General features: G+C 41.3%; 1 protein-coding gene across 1 annotated transcript in view; it reads right to left on the reverse strand.

The window, feature by feature from the left end:
* The window catches only part of LOC139154815 (integrin alpha-X-like), a 63,285-nt gene that overhangs the window by 22,259 nt on the left and 24,026 nt on the right, over nt 1-17,000 (reverse strand). Inside the window, exons 9-18 of the mRNA XM_070729815.1 lie at nt 15,364-15,502; nt 13,879-13,967; nt 10,812-10,932; nt 10,571-10,707; nt 8,827-8,967; nt 6,800-7,003; nt 6,555-6,685; nt 5,191-5,354; nt 2,165-2,316; nt 440-565 (exon numbers count right to left, since the gene is read on the reverse strand). Coding sequence (XP_070585916.1) covers nt 440-565; nt 2,165-2,316; nt 5,191-5,354; nt 6,555-6,685; nt 6,800-7,003; nt 8,827-8,967; nt 10,571-10,707; nt 10,812-10,932; nt 13,879-13,967; nt 15,364-15,502 — 1,404 coding nt within the window. The remainder of the gene's footprint in view (nt 1-439; nt 566-2,164; nt 2,317-5,190; nt 5,355-6,554; nt 6,686-6,799; nt 7,004-8,826; nt 8,968-10,570; nt 10,708-10,811; nt 10,933-13,878; nt 13,968-15,363; nt 15,503-17,000) is intronic.

The following is a 17,000-nucleotide window of genomic DNA, read 5'->3' on the forward strand; positions in this document are numbered from 1 at the left end:
CTTGGTGGCAGATGGAACAGATTGACACAAAGCCAGAAATGCTGAGGTCTTGCTCATGACAGAGGAGATGTTAGTTCTAAATCAGAGTTCGCCAAACTTTCCGGTTGGTGGCTTGAAGCAGGAGGTGGGGGAGAGAAAGAGGGGTTGGTGTTGTGGGAGGGGCAAGCGCATGGGCGCATATAGGAGCACCCACAACTTTTGTGGTGCATAAAGGGTCACAAGTGCCAGTGCCGAAACTCACACAAATGGGGCCTCAAGTTCCCTGTGACAACACTCACACAAGTGGGGCTGTGAACACACATAGAGCTGTGCACACCGGCTGTCCAGTCACGTGGCTCTGTGGCAATTAGACCACGAACCCAGTAGTGGGTCATGGCCCAAAGTTTGGGGAAACCTGTTCTAGGTAAAGAAAGTGCTAGGACAGACAACAGAAAAATACCTCAAGGTCAATGAGGGTTTTTGTCTCGGGGTGAAGGACAGGTTGCAGATTCGTGTTATCTGGTAGCCCCCGAACTGAGAACTTTGTCCGCAGCACAACTGGAGAGAAGGAGTCATCGAGGCAGACCTGTGGCCAATTAAAAAAGAGATCAGACATTTCTCCATTCGGTGTTATAAAAGTTCTTACAATTACACTCAGCAAGAACTCCAAAGGCATCCGTTCTATTTCTCACCAAACCATTTGAAGCCAATCTACTTCACCTCTAAACACTTTGAAATAATAATAATAACAACAGCAACAACAACAACAACAATAATAATAACAACAACAACAACAATAATAATAATAGTAATAATAATAATAATAATTTTGCTGCTGCAAAAAGATTGCACAGACTGACTACAAGCATAGACATGATGCTGTGGCACAGATGATCCACTGGAACTTGTGCCAGAACTACCATCTACCAGTGGCAAAGAACTGGTGGGATCATAAGTCCGAAAAAGTGGTCGAAAATGAGCAAGCAAAACTACTGTGGGACTTCCGACTTCAGACTGACCAAATTCTGAAGCATAACACACCAGACATCCTGATTGTGGAGAAAAAGAAAGTATGGATCATTGACATCGCAATCCCAGGAGACAACAGAATTGAGGAGAAGCAGCTAGAGAAATTAGTGAAATACAAAGATCTAAAAATTGAGCTGCAACGACTCTGGCATAAGCCAGTGAAAGTGGTCCCAGTGGTACTTGGCACGCTGGGCACAGTGCCAAAGGATCTCAGCGGACATTTGGAAACCATCGGAATTGACAAAATCTCCATCTGTCAATTGCAAAAGGCCGCTTTACTGGGATTGGCAACCATAATTCACCGATACATCACGCAGTCCTAAGTGCTTGGGAAGCACCCAGCTGGTGATGAAATACGAAATCCAGCATAGTGATCTCATTTGCTATGTTGCATTGACATAATAATAACAACAACAACAACAACAACAACAACAACATTAATAACAATAATAACAATAGCAATAACAAAATAATAATAATAATAATAATAATAATAATAATAATAATAATAATAATAATTTATTAGATTTGTATGCCGCCCCTCTCCAAGGACTCAGGGTGGCTCACAACAACAATAACAGTACAATATAAATCCGATGTTAAGGAAAAAAAATAGTTAAAAAACCCACTATCATTAAAAACAATCAAGCTACACAATCACACCACACTCAAGTCCTACTAGTCAGAAGGAGGAGGCATTATGCTGTAAACATGCTGAAAACACTACAAATAAATTCATGCTCTCTCCAGGTAATCAGTTAGAAAGCACCAAGAAGTCTTCATTTAATCATCCCAGGGCAACAAAATCCTCGTCATTCCCATTAGCCCCAAACTGGAAATCAGATTAGATCTCAAAGTGGAAATCAAAATAAATTTCTAGCGTCACCTCCGTATCCACAGGTTTAGTATATATATGCATTTCTGTGAAAACATATGAGTTCTTGCTAAGAGGGGAAGTTTACCGGCTGCATCACTGCCGTTGCCGTATTGCAGTGATGGCGAACCTATGGTATGGGTGCCACAGGTGGCACACGGAGCCATATCTGCCGGCACACAAGCCGTTGCCCTAGCTCAGCTCCAGCACGCATGTGCTTACCGGCCAGCTGACCCAACTATTCTCTTCCGGCAGTGTGGATAAAGTCATAATTGTACCTACCTGAGCCCACAGAGTCTTGTTGATGCAAATGGGCATAATTCCAAGTCGTAGAGAATCTGAAAAACTGGGTGACTCGTTTTCTAGCATCAGACGTGGAAAATTCTGTTTAGCATCAACTTTGAAGGTGAAGTTGATTATGGCTCTCAAAGAAGCTTGTTTAAAAAAAAGAGTGACAGGAAAGACAGAAGGGAAAAAAATACTGAATCAAATGATCATTGATTGAGAGAACAACTTAATGGATGAATTAGCATCCAGAGAAAAAATTTAAATAACATGAGAATATATTGCTATTTATCATTGTGTCAGCGAACCAAACAGCATCTGAGAAATAAATCAATTTCCACTCCTGTGCATTCACACACGGTTCAATTTATTATTAATAATAATAATAATTTATTATTACAGTGTTCCCTCGATTTTCGCGAGTTCGAACTTCGTGGAAAGTCTATACCACGGTTTTTCAAAAATATTAATTAAAAAATACTTTGCGGGGTTTTTCCCTGTAACAGTTTTTCCCACCCGATGACGTCATATGTCATCGCCAAACTTTCGTCTGCCTATAATAAATATTTTTTTAATAAACTTTAATAAATAAACATGGTGAGTAATAATCTGAATGGTTGCTAAGGGAATGGGAAATTGCAATTTAGGGGGTTAAAGTGTTAAGGGAAGGCTTGGGATACTGTTCATAGCCAAAAATAGTGTATTTACTTCCGCATCTCTACTTCGCGGAAATTCGACTTTCCCGGGCGGTCTCGGAACGCATCCCCCGCAAAAAGCGAGGGAACACTGTATTATCCATCCAGGTTAAAGTTCATTTCACATCCCCACACTCACAAGTGCAATCATGTGGACCAATCCGGTGCAGGGATTTCTGGTTCCTTCTTTTGTTCAGTTAACCTTGGACTCAATGTGTGGTGGTATAAATCAATCTCTCTCTCACACACACACACACACACACCTCCCATTTCTCTATTGCTGCTACCTGTGTCAGGCAAAACCTCTAACTTCACATAATGACTGACACATTGTTTTACAGCAGTGTTTTTCAAACTTGGCACCTTCAGCTCCCATATTTCCTCATCCAGGATCAATTCCCTTAAATGGCCTAATAATGGCCTAAAAACAGCCCGGGCGACCCAGAATGGCTAAGAAAACCGCCTGTTTTTTGGCCCTTTTCTGGCGCTCCAGCTCCTGCAAAGACCAGTTGACCAGCATGCATTTGCATACCGGAAACCAGAACAGCGTCTGGCAATGGCATGCATGTAGGGTCATAGCCTTATATACTGGTACTCTGGTACTCAACTGCTTTGAAACTCATTGAATTTGGAACTTAATATCAGAGCTGCATTTTAGGAAGCTAGCAGCCCAAGCAGCAAACCAGCCCAACCAGCCATCCACAGACCAATAGATATGGAGTTGAAGTCTTCAATAAAACCTAGCAGCAGTAGGAAGTCTTGGAAAAATATATTTACTTCTTATTTACATTACTAACTGTATTCTACTTTACTATACATATATCACACTAGTATCACTAGTGTCTCACTACACCTATCTCAGTTACAATAACTTACAGGAACCAACAAATCAATACAGCAACTTTAGAGCACACTTCACACAGAGCAGGATCAGATGTCAGAGAGCAGCGAGCAGAGAACAGAAAGTTCTTGTGTATTTAAATACTTATCACCTAATCAGGTTACTGCATGCTTAATTGCCTCAGAATGGCTCAGCATTCTCTACTCAGGCTTCCTTCTGCATTGAGATATTACCTCAGGATATGCTTAATCCTGACACTTAATGCATTTTGATGTAAACATTTTGTCCTGGTGCTCATTGTTTGTTTGATACCCAGCTCAGAAGCTAGAACTACTACTCTTTCAGTAAAATAATATTTTCTCACGTCCCTTCTGATCTTTCCCCCAACTAACCTCAGATTGTGCCCCCTTGTTCTTAGGTTCACTTTATTTTATTTATTTATTTATTATTTAGATTTGTATGTCGCCTCTCTCCGCAGATTGTATCTTTACAGATTTTCTAGAATTAAAATGAACAAGGATTAAACACACCCTTGTGAAAGGATATTTCATAGCAAGGACAGCTATGAAACACAACTCCAGGCCTGCTCCCATATACTGGGAAGATGAGTTTTGGACCAGGGGGCAATTTTCAAATAGGCCTCTCCTGTTAATCTTAAGGGCTAGATGAGTACAAAATAAAGACAGGAAGTCCCTTATATAGCCAGGCCCTAACCATGAAGGACTTTAAATATTAATGCCAATATCTTATATTTTATTATGGAAATTCTGAGTTCTAGTCCTTTGTCAGACACAAAGTCAGCCAAATGGCCTTGGGCCAATCACTTTCTCTCAGCCCAACCCACCTCACAGGGTTGTTGTGAAGAAATTAGTAGTAGGACCTGATAGCTATGGCTTAAAAAGGAGTATTAACTGTGTTTCCCTGAAAACAAGACCAGGTCTTATATTAATTTTTGCTCCAAAGGATGCATTAGAGGTTATTTGGGGGAAAATGTTGTACTAAAATACATTATAATATTGTTTTTATCGTTGTTGTGAGCTGCCCCAAGTCTTCGGAGAGGGGCAGCATACAAATCTAATTAATAATAATAATAATAATAATAATAATAATAATAATAATAATAATTATTATTATTATTATTATTATTATTATTATTATATCAGACTGATGACCTTAATTGGGGCTTATTTTGGGGGTAGAGCTTATATTACGAGCATCCTGAAAAATCATGCTAGGGTTTATTTTCCAGCTGGGTTTTATTTTTCAGGAAACACCATAAGTGTGTTTGTCACTTCGAGTTACTTATACAAATAAAAAAGGTAGGATACAAATAAATCAGTTGATGAGAAATGTAAATTGGCAGGTGAAAAGATTGACTGCAAAATAAATTATCAACACTTAAGACGTGAGGGAAAGAGGAGAGAATCCTAAAATCTTTTAAAAATTAAGATTATGAAGCAAAAATAACAGTCATGCTGAGATGTTACCAGAGCTCCATTTTGTGCTGAGAAGAGTTAAGTTGAAGCAAAGAGTGACTTGCCCGCGAGAATCAATTTTTGAAATCTTCCTGTTTCCACACTCTGGATCATCCAAAGGTATTGAATCGGAGGAGAATCTCAATGAAGTGAGGACAGTGAAAACAGGCCGGGATCTGGAAAACAGAATAAAGATGTTGTGGTTTTTCCTAAACATCTGCTTTCCAAAATATGGAGATCTCTGATAAGGCGTAGTGCTGGCATGGGAGAAGTTACCATTTCACAATCCCCGTGTATCTCTATGCCAGTGTTTCCCAACCTTGGCCACTTGAAGATATTTGGACTTCAACTCCCAGAATTCCCCAGCCAGCAAATGCTGGCTGGGGAATTCTGGGAGTTGAAGTCCAGATATATTCAAATGGCCAAGGTTGGGAAACACTGCTCTATGCAATATGCAACACAATTCCTCTTTTACTATTAACAAAAGTGAAGCCTCTTTTGAGTCACGTTTAGCTTCTGGTTGAATTTGGTGGAGTCATTCATGCTGTAGTTTTCTTGGTAGCAGGAAGTGATCTGCCGTTAGCTCCTCCTCTGCCCGTGATCGCAAACCTATGGCACGCGTGCCACAGATGGCACGTGGGGCCATATCAAAGTACATGTGCGACTTTGACCTGTGTCACCTCCAGCACGCTTCTGGAAGCCTCCGGAAGCCCCAGAGTGCAAAAAACAGCACAAGGCTGCCCGCCCGCCCTCCCTCCCAGTCCTAGAGTACTTTCTTCCTTTTCCCACCACAGAGGAGAGAGAGAGAGAAAGAAAGAGAAAGAAAGAAAGAAAGAAAGAAAGAGGGAGGGAGGGAGGGAGGGAGGGAGGGAGGGAGGAAGGAAGGAAATAGTATAAGGGCAGACTAAATGGACCATGAGGTCTTTTTCTGCCATCAATTCTTCTATGTTTCTATGTTTCTAAAGAAAGAAAGAAAAGGAAAGAAAAAACGATGAAGGGAGAGAAAGACAAGAAAGAAAGACAGAAAGGAAAGAAGGAAAAGAAAGGAAAGGAGGGAAAAGGAAAAGAAGAAAGAAGGAAAGGAAGGGGAGAGAAGGAAAGAAGGAAGGGAGGTAGGGGGGAGGGAGGAAGGAAGAAAGGAAGGAAGGAAGGAAGATTAATGACCACAATTGAGACCAAAATTTTAGTTGCTAAGCAAGAGCATTGTTAAGTGAGTTTCCCCACATTTTACAAGTTGGCTTCCTCCACCCGGGCCACCTGACTACTAAGCCACACCCACCTGGAGCCACACCCACCTGGCCCCACCCACAAAATAACCATGCTCACAGAACTGTCAGTAAAAAAAATTTGAAACCCACCCTTGCCCCCTTCCCTACCGAAGCACTACTGCCCTTCCAAGAGCTCCAACGGCTAAGTCAGTCAGCCCGTCCCTGCTCAGATCCAACCTTCCCTGGATGGATTGTCCAAAAAACTGGAGCACAGGCGAAACAGAGGTGGCTGAAATCCGCTGCGGGGAAGAAGGAAGTAAGAAAGAGATCGTCAAGACTGGAACACATCAACCTACGTAGAGAAGCTTCAGTTGGCTATTCTTACCTTCCTTATTTTTGACACTTGGACTTACCTGGCTGTGTACTTCCTTCAGTTGGTCTGTTTCACCCAGGAAGATGTAAATGGCCCCCCGATTTTCGTCCTCCATGGGGGCTCCAACGGCCACATCTGTAAGGCCATCGCCACTGATATCGCCTATCGTGGAGAGAGCTGCCCCAAAACGGCCTAGTCCATTACCTGGGATTCCACGCAATGTTTGACGGTGAACAAGTTCACCCTGGAATGAAGCATACGAGTTACATTAGTTAGTGTAATTTTACTTTCCGCTAGAAGTTGTAAGTGCTCCAACACTGGAAGATTTTAAGAAGAGCCTGGACAACCATTTGCCTGAACTGGTATAGAGTTTTCCTGCCTGAGCAGGATGTTGGAGAAGAAGACCTTCAAGGATCCTTTCAATTTTTGTTATTCTCTTATTCTGTTTCAGAGCTACCTTTGAACATATTGAAGAAGATAACAAGGCTATCACTGGCTATCAGTCACACAAAAAAGGATTGGATGGATTCATTTCTTTCTTGCATATTACAGTAAAAGAAAGAATATATTTATAAGCAGGGAGATTAGAGTAGAAGATCTCCAAGATTCCTTCCAACTCCGTTATTTTATTCTATTTAAATTACAGTGTTCCCTCAATTTTTTCGGAGGATGCGTCCCGAGACCGCCCGCGAAAGTCAAATTTCCGCGAAATAGAGATGTGGAAGTAAATACACTATTTTTGGCTATGAACAGTATCACAAGCCTTCCCTTGACATATTATGAATAGCTTCTTTTACTAAAGATACATATATAGAGAGAAAAATTTTAATTAGCTATATGATATAAGATTAAATTTAGATAAAAAAGATTTTATTATTCTTTACATTGTTATAACCTTTTGTAGTAAGACAGTGAGGGAATATTTTTAAGTTAGAATTTTAAGAATTGCTAATAGTGTATAAACTTAACAGTAAATTTTATACGGGGAGAGATAAGACCCTCCATGGAGCGAGTAATGAGAAAAGAAAAGTTTGTATATGATTGATTTTAAGCATTGTTGTTGTGTTTATAACTATATGTTGTTTTATTTCATGGTGGAGAAAAAATAAAAAATCTTATACCAGCCAACATGTTCTTTGAGGAATCTATCTGTATTGAAGTTCTGATTTTAGCGGCTGCATTACTTGGAACACTGACAGATTACCTGTATATAATATATGTGTATAAGTATATATTTAAAAGATTTTGGCATTTGAAACTAAAACATGAAAATCTATAGTCAGACAGCTGTGAAGAAGGATTGAAGATTATGTTATGACCTGCCTCCTTTGGCAGAAATACAGTGATACCTTGTCTTACAAACTTAATTGGTTCTGGCACGAGGTTCTTAAGGTGAAAAGTTTGTAAGACGAAACAATGTTTCCCATAGGAATCAATGGAAAAGCAATTAATGCGTGCAAGCCCAAAATTCACCCCTTTTGCCAGCCGAAGCGCCCATTTTTGCGCTGCTGAGATTTCCCTGAGGCTCCCCTCCATGGGAAACCCCCCTCCAGACCTCTGTGTTATTGCGATGCTGTGATTTCAGTGAGGCTCCCCTCACTGGGAAACCCCACCTCCGGACTTCTGTTGTCAGTGAAGCACCCGTTTTTGCACTGCTGGGATTCCCCTGCTGGGATTCCCATGCAGCATCACAAAAACACGGAAGTCCTGAGGTGGGGTTTCCCATGGAGGGGAGCCTCAGGGGAATCCCAGCAGCACAAAAATGGGTGCTTCGCTGGCAACGGAAGTCCGGAGGCGGGGCATCCCAGCGGCGGCGGTGGGTTTGTAAGGTGAAAATAGTTTGTAAGAAGAAGCAAACAAATCTTAAACTCCGGGTTTGTATCTCGAAAAGTTTGTATGATGAGGCGTTTGTAAGACGAGGTATCACTATACATGGAAAAGCCTACTGAGATTATTAAGCATTTCCTCCAAGAAATGAACAAATGGAGCCAAAAACAATTCACCAAATGTAAGAAAGTTTGCTCTCAATCCTAGATTTCTCTTCCGGCCTCCAATGGTTTTACTCACCATGTTGTTGATGGAGGAGATATGGACAATCCCGCCTTGGCTTCCATTGTAATAATGAGGAGCCCCAATTAGAAGGAGGTCAGTATTTCCATCTTTGTTTAAATCCACGGAGGCGAGTTCAGCACCAAAGTAAGAACCCACCTAAAAAAGGAAGAAAACACATTATTTGAGATCGCACAACACACCGTCTGTAGGCAGACATCTATTTCGTAGATATCCAGCCGTTTTAGCATGGCAACCCTGTTGAGACATAGTATTATTTATTGCTTTCTCATCATGTGGTCTATTTATTTCTGATTGGAAACATCTTATGATTATTATTTTTTTGCAGAAAAGAAAACAAAACCCAATGATCAGAAGAAAGAGATAACTGGGGGGAGAAGAAACCTTTTATTTTTTGCAAGAGTTAGTTTTGTAACTGTAGTTATATTTGCTGTAAAGCAGTGTTTCCCAACCTTGGCAGCTTGAAGATATTTGGACTTCAACTCCCAGAATTCCGCAGCCAGCGAATGCTGTCTGGGGAATTCTGGGAGTTGAAGTCCAGATATCTTCAAGTAGTCAAGATTGGGAAACACTGCTGTAAAGAAACAGAAAGCGACTTCTTTCTGTGTCTTTTTCTTTCTTCTTGTGCTCTTTGGCCTCCCCACTCCCACTTTTATTTCTTTTCTCTCTATTCATTCTTATTAGTTATTAATCTCCTTTTCAAAAGGCTTAATAGAAAAAGTGTGCAAGAAAATAGGTCAGACTTTGTGGTCAGCAATTTTTAGGGAAGAGCTAACCCACAAAGAAAAGCTGCCCAGCTTGTTTAGGCAATCCTTCCACTCTTGTCTTTGTGTGTGTGTGTGTAAAGAGATCAGACATAGAACAACACAATACTGTGCTAACACCAATTTAAGTTTGACTGTTAGTAGACTAAATTCTTGTGAATCATCATGAAGGACCAAGGGAGACATGACAGCAGTGTACCAGTATCTCAAGGGTTGCCACAAAAAAGAAGAAGACAACCTATTCTACAAAGCATCTGAGGGTAGAACAAGAAGCAATGGGTGGAAACTAAACAAGGAGAGGAGCAACATAGAACTAAGGAGAAAATTCCTGGAAGCTAGAACAATTAATCAGTGGAACAGCTTTCCTCCAGAAGTTGTGAGTGCTTCAACAGTGGAAGTTTTTAAGATGTTGGAAAGCCATTTGTCTGAAATAGTATAGGGCAGTGATGGCAAACCTTTTTTTCCTTGGGTGCCAAAAGAGTTCAAGTCATTCCCACCTGGTTATAGGGCCAGCAAGCCACTACCACCCAGTCACATGACCATTAAGCCACACCCACAAAATAAGCCACACCCACACTGTGGCAATAAAATTTTTGGCTGCCCATTACTGTGCACAACCCCCCGGGCTGCCCCTGTACATGCATATAATCCCCCCCCCCATGTCTGCAATCATGCGCACAGGCCTCACTGAAGCCTGAAGACAGTGAAAAAACGGCCAAATGGACAAACCGGAAGTTCAGAAAAAAAGACTTCCGGTTTGCCTCTTGTGCTGTTTTTTGCATTCCAGAGCCTTCAGCGAAACTTCCTGAATCCCCCAAATGCAAAAAACAGCACAATGGGCAAACCGGAAGTCCATTTTTCCGAACTTCCGGTTTGCCCGTTGAGCAGGTTTTTTGCACTCCATTCTGTGCAGTTTTACGATCCTTCCAGCACAACAAGTTAGGTTGATCTGCATTCCGTTTCCTATCCTCCCTCACCTGTTGGCCTTGAATACTCCCTGTTAAGCGTCCACTCTTGCTTTCAAAGACCAGGACTTGGCCAATGTGCTGGAACCGAGGAGCTCCAGTGACGTAGAAGGTCTTTTCCTGAAAGTGAGCTAAAGCCACAGAGTAACCTGTCCAGCAAAGAGAGAGAAAAACAACCCATGGTTCTTGAATTTGACCAATTTATCACTCTGGGGCAGAGGGTGGAGAAAAAAACCCGGCCTCCATCACTCACCTATATAGGACTCATTGATACTGATGTTCAGGAATTGGGTCTGGGGAGGTTCTCCGAGGGAAGATTGTTCCAAGCCTCCAGTCCAGCTATAAGCACCGACAGCCCCAGTCACTGCATGTTCCTGAAGAGAAAAGGAAACAAGGAAGAGATGAAAAAGGGACAATTTATACACACATGTAGCTTTGTCACCAAGCAGAGGTGGTCCTCAACTTACGAACACAACTGAGGCCAAAGTTTTTGTTGCTAAGTGAGACATTTCTGAAGTGAATTTTGCCCCCATTTTACGTCCTTTCTTGCCCCAGTTGTTAAACGAATCACTGCAGTTGTTAAATTAGTAACACGGCTGTTAAGTGAATCTGGCTACCCCATGGACTCAGTTTGTCAAAAAGTCGTAAAACATGATCCTACAACACAGGGACACTGCAACCAGGCTGCCAATGTCTGAATTTTGATCACGTGATCGTGGGGGTGTCAAAAGTGTAGAAAAGGGTCATAAATCACTTTTCTCCAGTACCACTATAATTGTAAACAGTCACTAAGTGAACTGCTGTAAATTGATGCCTACCAATCATCATCATCTGGACCAGGAGTCACTGCTCACAGTCACTCATGCCCTCATCACCTCGAGGCTCGACTACTGTAACACTCTCTACATGGGGCTACCTTTGAAAAGTGTTCGGAAACTCCAGATCGTGCAGAATGCAGCCGCGAGAGCAATCATGGGCTTTCCCAAAAACGCCCATGTCACACCAACACTCCGCAGTCTGCATTGGTTGCCGATCAGTTTCCGGTCACAATTCAAAGTGTTGGTTATGACCTATAAAGCCCTTCATGGCACCGGACCAGAATATCTCTGGGACCGCCTTCTGCTGCACGAATCCCAGTGACCGATTAGGTCCCACAGAATGGGCCTTCTCAGGGTCCCATCAACTAAACAATGTCGTTTGGCGGGACCCAGGGGAAGAGCCTTCTCTGTGGCAGCCCTGGCCCTCTGGAACCAACTCCCTCCAGAGATCAGAATTGCCCCCACCCTCCTTGCCTTTCGTAAGCTCCTTAAAACCCACTTCTGCCATCAGGCGTGTGGGAACTGAGATATTCTTTCCCCCTGGGCCTCTACAGTTTATGCATGGTATGTCAGTATGTATGTCTGGTTTTTATAATAAGGGTTCTTAGTTGTTTTATTATTGGATTGCTACATATTGTTTTTATTACTGTTGTTAGCCGCCCCGAGTCCACAGAGAGGGGCGGCATACAAATTCAATAAATAATAATAATAATAATCATCATCATCATCGTCATAAACATAACAATAATAATCATAATAATCATAATCATAATTATTATTATTTATTAGATTTGTATGCTGACCCTCTCCGAAGACTCGGGGCAGCTCACAACAACAATAAAACAACACAGAAACAAATCAAATAATTAAAACTGTAGCTAAAACCGATTATCTTAAAAACAATCGATACTACACAATCATACCCACTCATAACTTTAATGGTCAGAAAGGGGGATACATTAGTTGCCCCATGCCTGGTGACATAGATAGGTCCTCAGGCTCTTGTGAAAGGTGAGGAGGGTGGGAGCAGTTTGAATCTCTGGGGGGAGCTGATTCCAGAGGGCTGGCGCCACCACAGAGAAGGCTCTTCCCCTAGGCCCCGGCAGACGACATTGTTTGGTTGACGGGACCTGGAGAAGGCCAACTCTGTGGGACCTGATCAGCCGCTGGGATTTATGCGGCAGAAGGCGGTCCCATAAGTATTTTGGTCCGATGTCATGTAGGTCACCACCAACACTTTGAATTGTGTCCGGAAACTAATCAGCAACCAATGCAGGCTGCGGAATGTTGATGAAACGTACCAGAAAAAATTAGGAGAAATGTGAAAGAACCAGACATTTGGGTTTTTTTAACTGTATAGCATTCAAAGTTCAAAAATGTGAAAAATAAATAAATGAATCACCATTCCCTCACCCACAAGGAATATACAGTGGTACCTCATGATACGAACTTAATTGGTTCCAGGAGGAGGTTCGTAAGGTGAAAAGTTCGTAAGATGAAACAATGTTTCCCATAGGAATCAATGTAAAAGCAAGTAATGCGTGCAAATCCTTCAGGAAAATCCCAAAGTTTAGAAGGGAGGCAAACAGAGGGCAGGGAGGAGCAGCTAAAGGGGGTGGGTGGAAGAAGCAAGGCTATGCTAAAGGGTGAGTGGGAAGGAAGAAAGGCAAGGGGGCGCCCCTCCCTTTTCTTTCTTCAAAAAACACTCTTTCAGTGCCTCTGCAAGCACACTGTTCTCCTACTTTTGTTAATGCAAAGTCTTTCCCCCTCCAAGCCGCCCCTCCCTTTTCTTTCTTCAAAAAAGTGGGGGGAAAGAAACCCCTTCATCCCAGCAGCAGCGGCTTGAGTTCGTAAGGGGAAAATAGTTCGGAAGAAGAGGCAAAAAAATCTTAAACACTGGGTTCGTATCTTGAAAAGTTCGTTAGAAGAGGTGTTCGTAAGATGAGGTACCACTGTACCTATATTTCCCGAAAAGTAAGACCAAGTCCTATATTAATTTTTGCTCCAAAAGATGCATTAGGGCTTATTTTCCGGTTAGGCCTTATTTGGGGGGAAATATGACACTAAGTACATCCATCTGGCTGGTAATCTTAACTCTGTCTTATTTTTGAGGTAGGGCTTAATGTACATTATTAGCCTTAGGGCTTATATTATTATTGGATCTTATTTTCGGGTAAACAGGGTACGTAAATATTTTAATAACTGATTTTTCACTGTTGCCTATGCATTCAGAGCAGCCTTCTGCAGGATTTTTATTTTAAAGTATGATTATTTTCCTTAAAATAGAGGTAAACAAATTGTGGGCCACTTGTGACTTTCAGCTATGAAAAGAGAGATGAAAATTTTCTCCTCCCCTTTTCCTTTGGATTTAGAGAAGTACTCCAGGTCAGAATGGGTGCTTAAAACATCCATCCCATGCCTCAAAACCCCAAGTCTTTGCTTTTTTAGTCTTTTTAAAAATATGACAAAAGGATATAAATTAGTATTGTGATGTCTACTCACTGGTGTAAGAAGGGAGCTGAATCCACCTTGGGAAAATTCTTTCTCGAAAAAAATGCTGTCTGAGGCATCAGGAGACGGTTTAGAGACTCCTTTTGCAAAGAAGAAAAATAATTAATAAGAGCAACAATTGGCCACAACATCAAAATATTTGAATCTGGTATGTGATAAATTTATGCAGTTTCCAATGGCTTCTATGAACTTTGCCACTTTAAGATTCATTTTATGATGTCAAGATTGTGGAGTGCTTGAATTATTATTATAGCCTCCCCATTATAGTCATAACTAATAAGGAGTTCTGAGTTGTAAAATGGATCAGTCACATAACCAACCCAATTTTAGGACATTTTTAGCGTCAGCTAGTAAGCAAGTACAGACACCGTGGCTGTTATGCAAATGTTGCGGTCATTAAACAAGTCTGGGGTTCAGTATGGTATGGTTTTGCAGTCATGTGACCACAAGGAGAGGTCACTGTTAGAACTTTGAATCTGGGTTATAAGTACCCTTAGAACAGTGTTTCTCAAATAATGGGGTGGGCACGGAGCAATGCCGGGGGTGGGGAAGCGTGACCCTGGGGAATGTGCTTTTTTTGCTGTAGGGAGTAGGGATTTTTTTGCACCGAACAATAGCACACAACACAGAGTAAAAGATACGAAATGCACATAACAAACATTTAAGAGACACCATGGAAAAATATTTAATGGAGATGAAAAGAAAGGAGGAGAGAGACGGAGATAATGTGACAAACGTAAGTCTCCCGAAAGCTAAGACAAGGAAATATGATGAAGCGTATGTAGTGCTGGGCTTCAATGTGACTACGGTGGGAGATGAGGAAAGACCAGTATGTTTACTGTGTCTAAAAATGTTGGTAGCAGACAGCATGAAGTCAAATAAATTTAAGGTGTCACTTAAACACATTACACCACAATCACTTGAGTTTTTTCAGTGAAAATGTGCTAAATTTTGCAAACAATCGTCTCAGTGGAGATGGGGCGCGCACACGGAATGTTTATTTTTTCCAGGTGGGGGGGCGTAACAGAAAATAATTGAGAAACACTGCCTTAGAGGTAGGTTGTAATTTCGACCAGTCACTAAGTGGCTGGTCAGAAGTTGAGTAATACCTGGAGTAACCTAATCTGTCATGAATGAAGCAAATGCTCTTGTTCCCTCATGAGATTACTGTTTACCAAATGTTTAAAAGTTTCATTTATCTTTTTATTATCTTGTTCGGCTCTCTAGAGATGGGCTGAATTATTGCTTCCCTGAAAAACCAAATGTGGGTTGGCTCTCCATCCAATGATTTTTATCTCCTGGACTTGAGATGAATTATTTTTATTTATTTCAGCTTTGAAATAAATCGTAGAGAAGAACAGGTAAGCTGTTATAGTTTAGCTGCGAAAGAAACTTTAAGAATTTTTTTAAAAAATAAAGAAATCACCCTCCGAAGAGCACCAGAAGGAGACTGATTGGAAAAGGATGAGTTCAAACCTTCAATATTAAAGATCTTATCCTTCAGCTGTTTCTGAAGCTGTTTAAGGGCATCAAAACTTTCCACACGGAAAACATTTTCATTGGATGAAGCAATTCTCCGCAACTCATCTTGAGCTGTCACGAAATCCTTACCAACCTGATAGATACAAAGGGGGAGGGAGGTAGAGGGATACACTGGATAATATATCTATGAAAAATGTCAGTCACCCAAGTCATGGTTGTCCCAAAGATGATTTATCAAAAGGCAACTGGACTTTTTTCCCGCTTGAAATGTTTTGCTTCTCATCCAAGAAGCTGTCATTGTTCCTAATAATGTCCGAGAAATAAATCTTGGCCTTCTTCCAAATTCCAATGTATTAACAGAGCCATGTTGTTTATGAACCATAGTCAACCCGATACTAACTTTTCCTACAGTTCTCCACCCAGCTTAAGGTTCACCCCTCATCCCCACACCCACAAGTTCATCACATGGACCACTCCGGTTCTCTCAACGTCCCCGACCCTCCCCTGCACTTCCGGCTGGTGCTGAACAAAGGAGAACCTTGAATCCCTGAAAAGAATTTGTTGTGGCTAGTATCTTTCCCTCTCATGCAACCCCCCCTTTCCAATCCCCACAGTACTATTCTATTTGTGGCAGGTCAAAGTCTCTAACTCAGAACGATGGCTTCAGCTCTTGAAGCTTCTTGGATGAGAAGCGAAGAACTGAAGAAACTTCTTGGGAGAGCAGTGAGACGTCTTCAAAGAAAAACCAGAAAATCCAGTTGAAAACGCACCTTTGGGACTTAATTTATGACCACAAATGAGCCTCAAAGTTAAGTGAGTTTTGCCCCAATGTAAGACCTTCCTTGGCACTGTTGTTAAGAGAATCACTGCAGTTGTGAAGTTAGTAAAAAGTTGTGTGAATCTGGCTCCCCTTCTGACTTTGCTTGTCAGAAAGTCACGAAAGAGAATCACATGACCTGGGGTACTGGAAATAAATACTAGTTGCCAAGCAACTGAAATTTGATAATATGACTACGGAGATGTTACAACATCCATAAGTGTGATAAATTGTCATGTTACTTTTCAATGCTGTTGTAACTTTGAAAAGTCACTAAATAAATTGTTGTAAGTTGAGGACTACCGGTAAGAACAAATTTGTACTAACATCCCATTCCTTTCCCTTTTTGGGTACCCTTTAGTCCAATTTCATCTAGGATGTTTCCTGAACTTAAAAAGTGAATTCCAATTAATCTACCCATACAACATTCCTATAGTGTTCTTTGATAAGTCAGAAGTCAAGCAGAAATATTGGTTATGTTGCTTTTAGTCTTACAATTTAAAAAAAAAAATACCGTATTTTCAGAGTATAAAACACACCTTTTTCCTCCCTAAAAAAAGGCTGAAAATTTGGGTGTTTCTTATACTGCAAATGAAGCTTTTTCATAGCTTTTTTTCCAGCTCTAACTAGGTGCTAACAGTCATCCTTGCTTCCCTCTGAAGATTTTTTTTCCCTGCCCTAAATCTTTGCAGGCTTGTTTTTATTCCTACTCCCTCTGAAAAAGGCATTTTCAGCCCTAACCAGGGGATAAAATAATGTGCGGAAGCTGAACAGACTAAGGATGCTAGCCAGATGAATACCTGGTGGGTAGATT

Source organism: Erythrolamprus reginae, chromosome Z (genome assembly GCF_031021105.1).
Source record: "Erythrolamprus reginae isolate rEryReg1 chromosome Z, rEryReg1.hap1, whole genome shotgun sequence".
Lineage (NCBI taxonomy): Eukaryota > Metazoa > Chordata > Lepidosauria > Squamata > Dipsadidae > Erythrolamprus > Erythrolamprus reginae.